Here is a 16173-nt window from a genome sequence, read left to right as displayed (position 1 = left end):
ACAGAGTGATCAGCTGAAAATCTTCATCTTTTAAAGACTAACATTTTCCTGTTTTGTTCTTCTTTTTTTCTCTTGCGGTTCAGCAGCTGCAGGGTATCAAATACCCCTTACTTTTCAAATGGATGAATGAAAACATGAGTGTCTGCAGGAGGAGAAAGCATTACAGGCCCTTAAAGGGGGATCGATCGTCTGTGTGTCTGTCAGTATGCGGTGTGAGCATGCCCAGTGTTAAAGCTTGCTGAGATGATGGAAAACCAGTGGGACAGACGAACTCTAGCCTGGAACCGTTTGATACTGCTTTTCAGAGAGTGTTGCCGGACGGGGGTCGACTCGGTCAATTCAGAGGCTCAACTCAACTCGCATAAAATAAACCATCAAAGTGCACAAAATGGACTAAGTCAATTATTTTGTGGTTTACACCTGTGATAAAATCAACAACTATCAATCTGCTAATGTTTGAGAGCTACATCTGCTGCTTGTGGTATTCTTTATTATTAATAGATATCTTTAAAAAATAAAAAAAAGGAAACATGGAGACAAATGCAAAACAAAAGTGTATCCAGGCCTACGAGAGGCGAGCCAGGCGATTGCTTTAACGTGGACCACCGAGAGGAACAGAGGAAGGGGATAAATGGGAGCGAGGCTGCTTTTCGTCAGTAAACGTGTCTGTCTGTGTTATTGTCCTAATCGTTCGTTTTGCCTTCAGCTTTGCTTTAGAGAGCCAGAAGAAAGGAAAGCTAGTTGTGAGGAAGAGGGAGGCTGTAAAACCTGTTAGGAGTTCCTATTTTTCAGCACATTTGTTACAGTCTTACCTAAGGAAGACTGAAAACATTACTGAATGTGAAAAGTGCAAAAAGACTGCCACGAGCAGAGATCGGGATATAACGTGGATTGTATGATATGATGAAGCCTTAGTCCAGCTTGCAACTCCAGGCATGAAGAGACTCGAGAAAGTTGTAAGATCTTGGTGGTGAGCAAGTCTGGTGTTACATTTGTATTTTTCTTTACTTTTGCTTTTGTCCCATTTTATATGACATGTAAAATGTGTACATACTTTTGCCAGAATGTGACAGATTGTTTAAAGACGGAGCTGGAGAGAAGAGTACCTCCTGACACACCTGGGACAGAAAGTGAAACTTTACCGGAAACCTTTAGAGTCTGCCTCGCGTTTGTTTTGGTTTGCACTGAGGCAGGCAATGACAGAAAGGTTCTTGTTATAATATAAAATGTACTCATCGGTATTTTAACCCAGGCCTGTCAGGATGGATGGAGGTCTCTGATTAGAGGATGATGACTGATGTCCTGTACATTTCTTTACCATGCTTCAACTTTATTAATATGATATTTGTGTATATTTTCTGATTCAATAAAAAATATACACACCTTATACAAACTTCTAATGATATCTTTCTCTTGATGGAAACATACTTAAATTATATTTTAGTATATATCATAGTCATAACTGATCTCAGAATACTAATGCTGTACAAAAGTCTAAAGATTTCTTTAAAATTTACTTCCGGTGGTCTTAAGCAACAATTCTCCAGCCTTTCTGGAGGTCTTTCAAAGTTTTTCTTTGGACATTGGCTGCTTTTTCCCTCTTTTTCAGTTTAGTTCCTTTATCTGACCAGAGAAGTGTTATCTGTTTTTAAGCTACTTAATGCTGATACGTGAATCATTTAAGTATAAATTAGGCACAAGACTTGAACCAATTTGAAACTGGAATTTGAACTTGAAGAATACTCAAAACATGCCAAAGATAACACAGTTTGATAGGCATAAAATAGTATTTCTGCACGAATAAAGTGATTCCAGAAAACCTGTGTGTGGTGTACAATATTTAAATGCCATCTTTTTAAGAAATAGGAAAGAATATAGCAAAGACTTGACACAGAACCTGAGAGATCCATCTGGCCCTTCAGTTGATCCATCTGCTGTTCACTGAAGCCTCATCAGAAATGGTCTCAGTGGAAGGGTGGGTGTCGAGAAGTTGCTCTTAAGCAAGAGAAACAGGGAGAAAAAGACTGTTATTCCGAATTGCACAAAAATTGGAATGAAAATCAGTGGCAACAGGTCTGCCAAACAGTGTGGAACCAGAACAAAAGACAGCCAACATCATCCAAAGAACAGCTTTGAATGTGATGATTTGTAGCTACTCGGGTTGGTTGCTACAATGCCTGAGAGGAAAATCCCAGTTTTGGAGAGGCTAGTAAGTTTAAAGTTGTCCTGCCATCTGGGTGGGGACCTGTTGTTATTTGCTTCACCAGGTCCTCATGGAGTGCAGTTAGCATCATTAGCTAGTAAGCCTGGATCATGTCAGGTCTGGGTGCTGTCCAGCTCTGTGACTCGTCTTTGAATGTCTGCTTTTGTGATGTTGACTGGCTCTTTTTTGTCGTGGTCTGCTCTCAGGGCCAATTATTTATTTATTTGATGCGTCTTTCTTTGAGATGCCCTTTCAATATTACTCTAGGGCAGGGGTGTCCAACTCCAGGCCTCAAGGGCCGGTGTCCTACATTTTTTAGATCTCACCCTGGGTCTACACACCTGAATCAAATGATTAGTTCATAACAGGAGAACTTCAAGACATGTTGAGGAGGTAATTTAGCCATTTAAATCAGCTGCGTTGGATCAAGGACACATCTAAAACCTGCAGGACACCGGCCCTTGAGGCCTGGAGTTGGACACTACTACTCTAGGGGGTTCTGTCCTTCCAGCTGGGACTACACCCTGGATGTGTCTTTGGAGAACAGGACATTTATTCTTTTGGGCTCTGCTTCTCTGATTTCTTTTTCATAGAGCCAGAGCTATAGGCCATTTCTAGTGGCTCAGTTTTGGACATCTTGTTGTACTTCTTATCCATCTAAGCCCTGTCTCTTGTAAGACCTTTCGGCACCGCTTGTGCCCAGCTAACATCCTCCCGGGCTTCCAGGCTTACAAAAGACCAAAATAATCCACAGAGTGCTGACTTTCGTGGACTCTCCTCCATAGCCACCTGGTCATTTTTTTGGAGGTGAAGGCTGTAAAAGTTAAGCACCCATGACATCACCAGAGGCTCTTTGGAACACTGTCGAATCATGTTGGGATAACACAGGTTGTCAGCTTCTACATAAAGTTATTATTAAAACAAAAGGAAAGTGTACCAGACAATAAATATCACGTTTTTTTGTAGCTAATATTATCACTCGTTTCTATTCAACATGACAGATGTCCCCTATGGTCTTAGACGTTTGAACAACACTGTTTATATTGTCTCTTATAAAATGATTCAGAGCTGGAGCCTATTCCAGCTGTCACTTGGAGAGAGGCATGGTACAGAGTTCTGGGCCTCTCTAGTTCTGGGTCTTTGATTGTTTTGGACCTGTGCATCTTGCTTGTTTACTGTTTTGAGGGTTTTTAGCTTTTCCTTTTTTGTGTCTTGTCCTTAGTGTCTCCTGTGGAAGTCTTCCTCATCTCAGTTATGTCTCCCTTACTTGTTTCCATGCTCTTCTCTCTGTGTTTCATCCTTAATTGTCTCCCCAGTCTGTCATGTATATCCATGTTTGTGTAGCTCCGTCTAAATGTCAAGCTTGCGTGAAAATTAAGCATGCTAGCCCCACATCAACACTTACTGGCCCCTTCTTTTTGCTCTACTTCCAGGTCTAATTCTTAGCTTTTGTACTCATTTCGTAATAAAGAAGACAGGAATTACTGTAGATGAAAAGTAATGTTGGCAGTCAAAATAAACTTGAGGACTTCAGCCAGACCTTCTGTGTTACCAAATGAATGTTGTTAAAATTCCCAAATTCCCAGGCCTTGATAATGAAGGTCTATGACGGGGTGTCAAATGTGGAAATAATAACCTGTAGGGTGCCATTTTGAAAATATTTGTTTATTGAACTTTTTTTTTTTAGATTATATTAATGGTACTGCGATGAAAGTGTTTTTTAATAACTGCTAACTGGTGCACTTAAATGGTAACTCACTAGCCATTACTAATGCAGTTAGTTAGACGTGTGCTTTTTCTGCTATGAAAAGCCGACAAAGGTCTGAAAAAGTAAAATAAAGGCGTTACACAGTATCCGTTTCCCACACATCGACTACACAGTTTGGACAGGAAGTTGTAAACGAATAATGAATCATTCACTGAATTTGCGGGAGCACCTTTGTTTGTGCAGCACCCACACTCTCACTGCTGCTGGTCTCTGGACCGCGCAAACTCAGTGTTAAGTAGGCAGACCGCGCCCCTTTCCGGGTAATTAAAAGGTAGGTGATTGGCTGCGTTGGCTCGTCCTCGCGGAGTAGGCGGGGCTGTGTGATCTGCAGTTAATCCGACAGGGATTGGACTGGAGCTGGAGCTTGAGCGCAGACAGGGGATCGGAGGAGAGTGACAGGTTTTGCTGCACTAACTTCTGAAACACCGACAAAACTAGGTGGACGCTAGGTGTTATAAATAGATAGGAGCAACAGAAAGATAGAGTAGAAGTTGTGTAACATGACAGACAAACTTTAGAGGTGAGTTTTTGGGGTGAGACGCTGAGGGGTTAACGGCGCGGTCCACCGACGACTCAACATGGATGTCCGGGAAGCAACGGTGCTGCTTTGAGAAGGAATTAAGGCCGTTTGTGGGTTATTTCTAGCCGAAGATTTGTGTGTGTGTGTGTGACGGAGCTGAGGACGGATTTAAATAAGCGGGTGAGTCTAGACTTTAAAACAAACTAGAAAACTTCAATTGTTACTTCATTGCTAGCATAATAAAAGTCTGTGTCTGTTTCACGCTTACAGTTCAAGTTCAGCTGTGGATTGTTGTAGCTAACATTTAGCAAAGGTGAGTCTTTTTAAATAAAAGCTTGTTGAAATGAATATTTTTCTTATTTCAACTTTATAATTCATTCACTTTGAATAAATCAAAGCAACATAATAAATGATTACTGGAGTAACTGAAAGGCATACACACACACACAGAGTTTTAGCGTCTTTTTGTTTTTGAACTGTTTGTGTTGTTGTTGCTTGTACGCCTGCTGATCCAGTCTGGCTACCATTAATGATAAGCCCACCCCGTCTGCCCCCCATTGCCCCTTTCCATCTGTTACTTTGTTTTCCTGACTGCCTGCCTCTCCCTATATTATTCCCTTGTGCGTGTGAGACTGCATAGACTGACCTTTTATTTATTTCCCCCCTTTCAAATGAGACACAAAGATGGCCCTCTGCTTCAGCAGAGCATCTTTTCACTGTGCCTGTTATTATATGTGTGGCTGCTGATGCCTTCACTTCTTCTTGTTGACATATGCTGATCCCCTGCAAACCAATACAAATGGCCTGCTGTCACACACATACACACAGATCTTAGCCACCAAAGAAACGCCTATAAGTAGCCTAATTTTATCAACCCACTAAATTCAGTTGTTACACTTTAATGTCATTTATTTTAAGAAAGTAAATGGAAGGACTGCTGATGTGTGTGTGTGTGTGTGTGTGTGTGTGTGTGTGTGTGTGTGTGTGTGTGTGTGTGTGTGTGTGTGTGTGGGAGGAGGGGGTGTCATTATGTCAGCTTGTGTGCTGTTTGTTTCATGTGCTGCTCTGACAGACAGCATGATTAGTGAGACTGAAGGTTACCATCTCTCGCTCACAATCAGTTTCCACTTATAGCACTCACGCCTGCTCTTTTTATTTATTGTCCCTGGTTCTGTCAACAGTGAGGTGACAACTGTCTGTCAGTGAGCAAGAACACGGACACCCCGAGAACATTCCCATTGTTTGTCACAGTCAGCGAGCAGCTGTCCCCATCATCAGGAGCTGTTGATAGGGCCGCTTGACTTAAAATCTTTTGTCTCTATCTAAATTTCCTCTGGCTGAAAGTGGTTCTTGTTCAGCTCACTGATCATACATGAAGAAAATGCACCCTAAGGTGTGACATTATAAACTTTAACAAATTATTTTAGGCCCATTCGGTGTTGTTATAAAGTCCAGGGTCCACATCATCAGGATTTTATTCTGAGTGTGCGGTTACATTGCAGAGAAATGCAGAAACTAAAAACAATTGTCTTTAAACGTCATGTTTTGCTGCTAGTCTTTCTGTTCAAAAAGCATTTTCTTATGTTTTGAGCCGTAAAAGGCCTGAATGGATGATACCTGACGGCTTTGCTGTCTGTTAGCTTAAAAACCAGAGTTAAAATGTTGCTGTTAGACATTGTTTTACATTGAGTTGAATGTGGGTGCCCATGAGCAAACAGTCCACACACATTCTTTACTCAGAGTGAAGATATTTTGACCTAGAGTTTGTCTGCATTTATTCTGAAATCTCCTCTTATCACAGATTACACATTACACTGATAACACGACATCGACATTTCAGGTTGATGATTACTGGTGACTCTTCATACTTCATGGATTAGATCACAGTGTGATCACTGTTGGAGAAGTGTTTTGACATCTCTGATGTGCCTTTTATTCTTTCCAGTTTGTGATGTGAATGTTTTACCAGTGTCTACGTCACTTCCAGATGTTAAAACTGTGGAGGCGAGACGTGCCACTCTCAGAGAGGCTGGGGGAGGACTCTCCGCTTGTTCCGGCACCTGGCCCCCCACCCACGGCAGCTCCGATGGGCCCCAATATTTCATGGCTTCCTGATGCCCCTCTTCTCAGCTCGGATCCACCTATCTTTCTGATGACTCCAGCGACGCAGGCGGTGTCTGGCTTCTTTGTCTGGACTGCACTAATCCTCACCTGTCACCAGGTAACAGCCTCCTGGTGTAGACTTTATATAAAAGATGACCTTCTCAGGTTTTAAATTTTACCTGTCATATTTGATTTCTGGAACTTGCAGGGGCCATATTTTGATTTCACGTGAGGGTGGAGTGCTTATTTATCACCTAAGCTAGCAATAGCAGGCTTAGATCAGTAAGCTGCACCCAGACACTGTAGAGATACTTTGCAGATACTCAGTTAGCTAATAATTAGTGCTAAGTAACAGACTAATAATGTTAAAGTTTCATTTACAAAAAAAGGAGAACAGACATCTTGGATATCAAGTATTCAATATTATTTATACAAAAACAGTTATGACTTTGAGAGCTAGCAAGATATAAGACACCAGCTGCATGTGTCAGCTTCCAAATTGACCACAATAGTTGAAGCCTTAATAAAGTTTAAAAAGGTGAGTTATATAACAAAAAATATCTCAGTACTTTTTATAAGAATGTTAATTGTCTATAGAGATGAAGACCGTTATTGCACCAGGTTGTGAGCAGGTCCTTAATGGTGCAAAGTTGGGATCCGATCACAGGTGGCCATTATGGGGACTGCAGCTTTTGGCACTTGCACATTGGCTCAGCACTTATCTCTATGGGCTCCTGCTTGTTTCCCAGTAGCATCAAGAGAGATATGTGTGCTGTTCAGTTCTACTTTTACTATAATATATTGTGCTCTGCTGGAAGTGCATGTGTTGGTGTTTGACCGAGCAGACGGTCTGTTGTGATGGATGTGCTCACGAAAAAGACAGACAGGTGTGTTTGTTTAATGCGCAGGTGATGTGATCCAGCAAACATGCTCAGGCCGAGAGAAGTTGCCGGGCAACATCCCGCGGCAGGTGTTTGTGACACAGAGCATGAATACACACACACAGATACTTTAAAACGTTGAAAGGGGTTTATAAAATCACATTCCTGTGAGTTGAGCTCAGGGGATGTATTGATTAGTGAGGTCAGTCACATGGACCAACTCACAAGATAGAAAAAAGGCATAAATGACTTATAATAAAAAATCTGAATGGAGGGATCTACACAACGGCAGATGATGCTCATAAAACCTCTGCTCCATCCTGAGTTGTAAGGACTCTGTGCTCACTTCCTGTGAAATCCTCCATGCCCATTAAAGTAGACTTGTGAGTCATTGTAAAAACCTGCCAGTGTTCAGAAAGTCTCTTCCTTCTCTCCTAGATCTACATGCACCTGCGTTTCTACAGCTCGCCCAGGGAGCAGCGCCATATCGTACGGATCCTCTTCATCGTTCCCATCTATGCCTTTGACTCCTGGCTCAGCCTCCTGTTCTTCACCAATGACCAGTACTATGTTTACTTTGACACCGTCAGAGACTGCTATGAAGGTGAGGACGTGCTGTTGATTTTATCTCATCAATGTCAAGCTAAAACTCTGAGCTCTCATGACCCACTAGGTCATTTGTATCCCATTAACAGAACTCTCTGATTTAAATCCTTTTCACGTCTTTGCAGGCAGCTTTTCCAGTTGAGTTGCTGAAACACATTGTGGTCTGATTAGAGTGGAAATGAATAGTCTGCTCTGTCATCCTTAACAGATTATCTACCACTACAAGTCAATACTTATTTTGTAAAGGACCCTCTCACACTTATTAGATTCTTGCCTTTTCTGCATTATATTTTGGCTCTGTCTCAGCCATTTTGATTTGGGCATAATTCTCTGGTTGGAATTATAAAACTGGCTCTGAGAGGAAACACGACTCCAATCTCAGTAGAGACAGGATGAGTTTAATCACTAAAAATGGATTTAATAAAAAATCTGGGCTCTTTTTGTCTTTTTGGTTAACGGAGATGGTGGGTTGGCGGCTTCTCGGCCAATGGTGACTCAAACAAAACACATTCTAACCGACATGTTGTATCCTGCGCTATTAAAGTCAGGAATTGGCAGAAGATGGTGAAAGGAAGTCGACTGCCTCCACCCCTCAGTCTCTGAGTTTAGTTGTCACGATAAAGCTAAAAATGATCTTCTTATTGTGACGCTGGGCTCACGTGTCGTGTCCTGTGTTGGCGAACCGATGACGTCACATGCTTTTGAATGTGAGCTGAAGGGAATCGCTATGTTTGGTTCTGCTTTTGGCAGGAAGCGTTATGTTCGTCATATTGCTTTGTCATACATATGGCTCACCTCCTCCGTCTCCGCGCTCTTGCCCAAGTCTTCACTCCCTTTTTCATTTCTCTTCATCCTCTCATCAGCCGTCATCTTCCTATAATGCCGCTGAGTCCTTTTCCTCGGCGAGGACCGACTTGTTGCATGGCAACCACGCTCACAAATCTCCCTCATCAACCAGATTGGCTGCATCAGATAATGAGTTTACCTCAACCAAACTTGCTGCAAACTTGCTCCTACTGTTCTCACTGTATGTAGGCCTACTGTATCACCGTGGCAACTGGCGCTTGCAGGCGGGAGTCCTTGGGGAAAAGTGAAAGAACATAATGGTAAACAGCCAAGACACAAGGAGAGCTGCTGGAAGCAGATGAACCAGTTCTCATCACTCAGCTCTGTGGACGAACTTTTTGTGTTTGGCATGTGTGGCATCTTATTACCTGAGTACTGTCTGACAGACATCTGACGTCAGATAGAAGGCAGTGGGAAAGTTGTAGAGAGGGTTTGGGTGGAGTTTAAAAACAGAGCAAGAAAATATGCAGAAATAACACAGCTGCAAAGAGCTGATGAACTATAGTCACTGTCAGCAGTACAGAGACTTCTGTGCTATGGCACGATGCTTGCATGTGCATAGTGCTTTTGTGAACCTCCCATGCACAAACATGACACACACCCAGGATATGTTACATTTTCACACTTTACAATGAACTGATGCACAGTCACTACCCTCCTTTATTTGGATTCTGTTTAATTCATTTTCATCTTATGCATTTAGTTCACAAAAGTTATCCAAGAGCGGATTTACCTTGCATGCATTCAAACACACCCCTGCGAGAGTGCGCGTATGCACGCAGGACTGGAAGGTCCTCGGGGGTTAACGGGATTAGCACTGTTGTGTTTTTTATGAGCCTCCTGATCTGGAACACCTTCTCACTGAAGCAGCACAGAGGAGAGAAAATAGGTGGCTGAAGATTTATTAGCTAATGAAAGAAATACAACTTTAGTTAATTCTTTGGATATTAAAATTGAAGGTCAAGTCTTGTCAGATTACGTGAATTATGTCCATGTGTTTTTGCATTGAGTAGAGCAGCACTAGATTTGATTTGGACATAAGTAGCTGTTGCTTTCTAATACTAAATATAAGCATGCTTGTGATTGTGTGTGAAGGTCATGCTTTAGTACAGATTTATAAACAGCTGGTTTCCCTTTTGTTACAGTGAAATATTATTATTCCTTATGTCCCTATGACAGTATAAAAATTATTTCATATAATTACCTCATGTGTGGTCAGCTGTTGTTTTTGAGCTGCGCCTCAGTTTGAATTGTGCTGTATATTTCCGTCCGCATGATAAAACAAATGTGACAGGAAGTGATGTGTTTGTTATTGTGTGACTGCTGGGAGGTCTGTGAGTAATCGAGTGAGTTACTGCTGTATTTTTTTCAGTCTGCTATAAAAATATGGGCTATTTTCTGACAATTTGAACCCAGTGTTGTGAAATGTTTAGTTGTTTATATACATGTAAAACAAATGGAGACAATTCTGTAACCAAACATGTTTAGAAAGTCTTAATATGTTTGTTGTGACATTAACAGTTTCAGTGAACAGGCTCCAGTCACAGAGGACAACACAGACTTAGAAAATCAATTGTAAAATTGATTGAATGATTGCTCATTTCCATTTAGCTGCGGTCCTTAGAATTCCTGGTATTGTGCATGTTGGTTCACTGTCACGCTGTCATGGCTTCTGGGAGACTTGAATGTGTCAATGAAGCCATCATTTATTTCAAGTTTCCTACAGTGGTCTGAAAAAAGCTTTTCCAGAAACACCATTTACAGTAAGCAACGATCAAATAACAAACCAAAACTATCACATATGTAGCGATTATAATCAAATCAGCTCTTTTTCTCCCCCTGTGTCTCTTCAGCATTTGTTATTTACAACTTCCTGAGTCTGTGTTACGAATACTTGGGAGGAGAAAGCGCCATCATGGCTGAGATCAGAGGAAAACCGATAGAGTAAGTTCAGCCTAAAAGGCCTTTAAATTGAACTCGTTATGCTTTCCTTTTGTTCTGCTGGTGTGAACTTGTATTAAACATGGGCAGAGTTTAAAATAATCAGGTCTGTTTTTACAAATAATCCCTTTAAGTCCCTAAAAGCTCAGGCTTCAGACTCTAAATGCTGTATTTCAGATGTTGATGTTTTTTACTGCTGTGTATGAGGAGCAGCCAATCAGCAGAAAGTTGTCCTGCAACAGCTTGTTCAGCCAGACAGTTAACAGACAGGCGCCACCGAGGCTGCTCTAGTCAAGTCCAAGAATGAAATTATGCAGCTGAAAAACACCTTTCAAAAAAAAAATTAATGGATTAACTTTAATTTAACCAGGAAGTGAAACTGGTGAGAACATGCAGTCTGCACACAGAAAGGCTTTAGCCGGACCTCGTCTTCCTGTGAGGCGACAGTGCTAACCACTGAGCCACCCATGGTGTAGCCATAATAAGTCCGCTTTAAACAGTATTTGTTTTCATGGCATGGACTCTTTTTAAAAAAATACAAACTATTGCTCAACATGTTTTCCTTTTTCCTGATGTTTGGTTCCATCAGGTCCAGCTGTATGTATGGTACCTGCTGTCTGAGGGGAAAGGCCTACTCCATTGGCTTCTTGCGATTTTGCAAGCAGGCCACTTTGCAATTCTGTGTGGTCAAACCGCTCATGGCTGTCATCACCGTCATCCTGCAGGCCTACGGCAAATACAAGGATGGAGACTTTAAGTAAGTGCTGCAGACAGGAAGGTTGCTGGTGGTGAACTTGGTGGTGTATATCTGTGAGAATCCAGGCGTTTTCACACGTTTCACAGCTTCCACAAAATGAGGATTACCACTTTAATTTCTAGATTAATTGAACGCTTCAGACTTTCATCTCTAATGGGAGCTTCCAATAATCACAAAAGGTAGTCAGAACTAACCCCAAACACAAACCAGCACCATTAATGCAGTTTTATCTGACCTTCACTCTGCAGTGTTGCCAGCGGTTACCTGTACGTGACCATCATCTACAATATCTCCGTCAGCTTGTCGCTGTACGCCCTCTTCCTGTTCTACTTCGCCACCAGGGAGCTGCTGAGCCCTTACAGCCCCATGCTCAAGTTTTTCATGGTCAAGTCGGTCATCTTCCTCTCCTTCTGGCAGGGTAGGTCAGCGCGGCAAAAGACGCCACACGACGTTTGTTATGAAAACAGGTGGAGTGACAGCTTCCTGTGCTTATTTATTTGTGGTCAGGCATGCTGCTGGCCATCCTGGAGAAATGCGGTGCCATCCCTCAGATCAACTCAGTGGAAGTGTCCGTCGGTGAGGGTACGGTCGCCGCCGGTTACCAGAACTTCATCATATGCATCGAGATGTTTTTCGCGGCACTGGCTCTGCGGCACGCTTTCACATACAGCGTGTACAAGGACAAAAGTCTCGATTTAACAGGTGAGAAGGAAGGCGAGGGAAGAAGGGAGGAAGGAAACAGCGGGGTTTAACACATCTGTCGTAAATGTTTACCGTCTTAAAAAAGAATTCAAAAAGTCTTTCACTTCGTGTCTGTCCTCCATCTCATTTCCATTCGTTTCAATGCATCTTTTTTTTTTTTTTTTTTACTACTTCCTTAAGTTTTTGTTTTCGCCTTTATTTTTCACCTCCTGATATCCCACTTGTCGTTTTCTACTTGCCTGTTTCTACATATCTATCTTCTTTTTTTATCTTCTCCTCTCTGCTGCACTCTAAAGGACCTGTTCCTACATATGGACAGTTTGGTAGGTTGAACACCGCCCTTGTGCGTTTTCACACTGCTGCTATTTCTATTTTGATTTATTAAGCTGCATTAAGCCAGCAGTTTCTGTTCTCTCTCTTTTATTTTTAAAATCTCATATTTCAATTCAGTTTTGGTTCTTGTGCTGACATTTCCTAAAGCAACCCCCCCAACCTTTCTCCCTTTATGCAGTTCTCCCTGTTTTACTTCCCTTTAAATCACTCTGAACCCCCTTTTCTTGCCTCCTCTCTAAATCTCATCCACTGCCCTTGTACAATTGCTCCCCCCCCTTTCCCCCACTCATTCCTTCTTTTTACATCCTTTAAATCACTGATGCCCTTTTCCTTTTTCTCAGAGACTATCCCCTTGTCTTAAATCTCTTTCTGTTTTTGACTCTTTTATCTCTCTTCCTTTCCCTTCTCTCTCTCTCCCTGTGCTTAAACATTATAAATCCACTTTCTTTTGATGTTTATCCTCCCACCGTCCTTCCTTTTCTTTTTTTTCCACTTGCATCCAGTCTCTCTATTTTTCACCCCAGCTTTTGGCCTCTAACCCTCCTTTTTTATGGCTCTCCCGCAGGCCGCTGCGCCCCCATGAAGAGCATCTCCAGCAGCCTGAAGGAGACAATGAACCCGGGCGACATGGTCCAGGACGCCATCCACAACTTCTCCCCGGCCTACCAGCAGTACACCCAGCAGTCCACGCTGGAGCAGGGGGCGCCACCGCCAGTCTCCCGCGCCCACAGTGCTGTCAGCGGCCGCGGGGACACAGAGAAAACGCTGCTGCTCAGCTCAGACGATGAATTCTAGAGCGGACCAAGTCAAAAGCGGGCAAAACTTGACATCAGTCTGATGTCAAAACAGCTGATGGTACTCTGCTCTCTGCAGCCGATCCCCCTCAGTATACGAATCAGTAGTTGCTTGTTTGTTTTCGTTTCCCCTGTTTTGCGACTGATCAAAAAATGCAGGGGCCCGCCTTTCCCAAGGGTCACAAGTGGGAACACGGTTGAGTTGTGAGTCATACTTTCAGATAATGACTCATAGCTTTGGAACAAAAACTGAAAAAAAGCTGAATTTCTTTTTTTTTCTCCCTCTCTCTTTTTTATGCACAGTCCTGTTTCCCCTTCCTTGTGTTTAGCAGCGGAGCTGTAAACTTTATAGGTGTTGCTATTTATTTGTTCAGATTCACATTCTGATCTTTGGCAGTGTTTACCAAGGTTTCTTCTTTGGACATGATTCATAAACTTGAAAGAATATTTAGTCAAGACATTGACTGGTTGGTCAAAGCGCTTTAAAGCAGTTTTCAGTGTTGTGGAGGTCTTCGTATGGGGGTGAGAGACCCTGGGCAGCAGTTGGTGATGCATTTAAAGGGAAAGCATGTCAAAAACAGGAGTTAGTAAGCACAACACATGGATCAATGTTGTTATTGATATTGCAGAGGGGGAGGCAGAGCAGGTCATAGATTACAGAGTGCATCTGCGGCCGGTCGGGATTACACTTGTGTAATTGGAGCGTTATTTGAATGGCTGGGATTAAAGCTTGTGTTTCACTCTGATAGTAAGACCTCTCCAGGCCACAATGTAGGTTAAATGAGGAGAAAACAGAAGAGGAATTTAGGCTAAAGCTAACTTTAGATGCCTTTTCTCGTTACTGGAGCTTTGTCGAAGCTGGGCGTGCTGTAGTTCACGTTCAGAGGCGAACAGAAGTTTCAATTCTACTCTTAGTTAGGTGTTGTGCTTTGATTTTTGAAAACAGGATAAGTTTGAATTTGATAAAAAAGATCTGGCAACTAAGGCAAGGAGTGTGTGGGCAGCTGCCTGTGTGGCAGTTATTTTTGCAGGGATTTAATAAAACATTTTAGCGTGTGCCTACACAGCTGTTAAATGACAGTACATCATTCTGAGTGCTGTCAAAACCTTAATGGACATCATGCCTCCAGCTGAAGCATTATTGAGCCAACCTACAACTCTCATCTCATCAGATATCAGTATTGTGATTAGTTTATCTTTCTTCAGCTTGACCACATGTGGGTCGTAGGTCGTAAACATTGTTGTTGTTGTTGACATTACTGAGTTTCTTTGAGTTGGATTCGCTTTTATTCTTCCAGTCAGTCTTTTTTTTTTATTTTTTGGTGTAAGTTTACCACAGTCTAAGCTGTTTTTTGTTTTTTTAATTTATTTGTAACTGGAATTCTTGAGTCATCTGAATGACTCACAAGAACCTGCCAACATTTTTTTAGTTCTACTTTCACTGCTTTGCTGTAGCTCTGTCTCAACACCAGGGGGCCACAGGGAGCGCGTTTGGAGCCAGTTGTAGGTCATAAACATACAGTCAGAGCTTGAAGCATATTTAAAAATTTTAAATGCACCAAGAAAATGTTTGTCACTTTTTTAATGTCTTCTTAGGACTGTCTTCTATTTTCATTGGAAAGCAGAAATGTGTCCCATGTTCAGACAGTGCTTACGTTTTTTTTTTCCCCTTCTTTTTCTTATTTTGTGCTTCTGCCTGAGACATTATTAGTTCTAAATAGGAGAGAAGCCACGTGTGCGTGCAGGAGCAGCCTCTTATTTATAGACACTTTAAAAACGGGGTTATTTTTAGCGATGATGAAACTGAGGTCGCACTGCAGCTCCTACTGACAGGTTGCTTGCGTGGCATTAAATTAACTCTCAGTTTAAAAGCAAAGCAGACAGTATGCTGATTTGCACTCTGTGTCATAATTCACCCTTGTACTCCTCATCTTTGTCTGCAGCCATGCTGTTTGCTGCAGTGTGAGTTGTTCTTATGTGGGGAAAAAAATGTTTGTTGTAGACTAATGTTGCACATAAAGTACATGAAAATATTAAGTGCTATCTACAGGAGTAAATGTATGTCTAAATAATCATATATACTGTATAGATTGATCACAGGAGAAACAAAGGCCTATTTTTTTTACAACTTTTGTTTCAATATGTTTTTTTTGTTTCTAGTTCTTTGTATAATGTATAATGCTGCTCACAATGCTTCTGTGTCACATTAGATGGAAAACCATGAAGACAAAAATAAAGATATTTACTGTTGTTTTTTGTCTAATTCACATTATTTTCCTCTAATATGCATTAAAATGACATGTATGTGTCATATGTTGCCAAGGAAGGGTTAATGAAAATGTTAATAAGTTTCATGTTATGAAATTGTGTTTTTCGAGATTAACACGTTAAAACTAGTTAATGTGCTAACTAGTCATCTGCTAGAAAGGAAGCTATTTGCCCTGCGATGCTAATTGTCTTAAAATAAAATGAGCTAGGACAACAAAGTAAATGGTCTTTGGCAACAAACATATATTACACATAGATGACCTCCAGCTTCAATTCACTTTTCTTTTTAGATCACTGCTTCCTGTAACAATTAAGACTTTACAATATCAGAGAACGCCACCTACCCGATGATCCACCTTTGTATGCTACTCCCTCCCCTTATGTAGTAATTGCATAAAAATATATTTGGAGTGATAAGTGCAAAGAATAAGCTTTATCTATGTGCAGCTGC

The 16173-nt window shown here is 41.7% G+C and overlaps 1 protein-coding gene across 2 annotated transcripts; it reads left to right on the top strand.

Annotated features, from left to right (window-relative positions):
• Window positions 1–4605: 4605 nt before the first annotated feature.
• On the top strand, window positions 4606–15563 carry tmem184ba (transmembrane protein 184ba). 2 transcript variants are annotated; one of them, XM_085361225.1, is made up of 9 exons: window positions 4606–4671; window positions 4762–4804; window positions 6479–6712; window positions 7914–8079; window positions 10781–10871; window positions 11458–11625; window positions 11874–12043; window positions 12133–12327; window positions 13226–15563. In XM_085361225.1, the coding sequence occupies exons 3-9, from the start codon at window positions 6479–6481 to the stop codon at window positions 13453–13455; spliced, it is 1254 nt and encodes a 417-aa protein (XP_085217351.1). In that variant the 5' UTR covers window positions 4606–4671; window positions 4762–4804; the 3' UTR covers window positions 13456–15563. The 2 variants fall into 2 exon arrangements, with proteins under 2 accessions (XP_085217351.1, XP_085217352.1); XM_085361226.1 differs by lacking the exon at window positions 4762–4804 and having other exon boundaries at window positions 4616–4671.
• The last annotated feature ends 610 nt before the right edge of the window (window positions 15564–16173 follow it).

Source organism: Diplotaxodon limnothrissa, linkage group LG8, assembly GCF_057381915.1.
Source record: "Diplotaxodon limnothrissa isolate DT_005_m linkage group LG8, D_limnothrissa_male_GT1.1, whole genome shotgun sequence".
Lineage (NCBI taxonomy): Eukaryota > Metazoa > Chordata > Actinopteri > Cichliformes > Cichlidae > Diplotaxodon > Diplotaxodon limnothrissa.
This window is presented reverse-complemented; position numbering and strand designations above follow the sequence as displayed.

Bases quoted from the DNA above. Each gene is read 5' to 3' on its own strand.
- tmem184ba (XM_085361225.1), top strand. From the start codon at position 6,479: ATGTTAAAACTGTGGAGGCGAGACGTGCCACTCTCAGAGAGGCTGGGG. The intron at 11,626-11,873 runs GTAAGTGCTGCA...TTCACTCTGCAG, and splicing joins TACAAGGATGGAGACTTTAA to TGTTGCCAGCGGTTACCTGT. The intron at 12,044-12,132 runs GTAGGTCAGCGC...ATTTGTGGTCAG, and splicing joins CTTCCTCTCCTTCTGGCAGG to GCATGCTGCTGGCCATCCTG.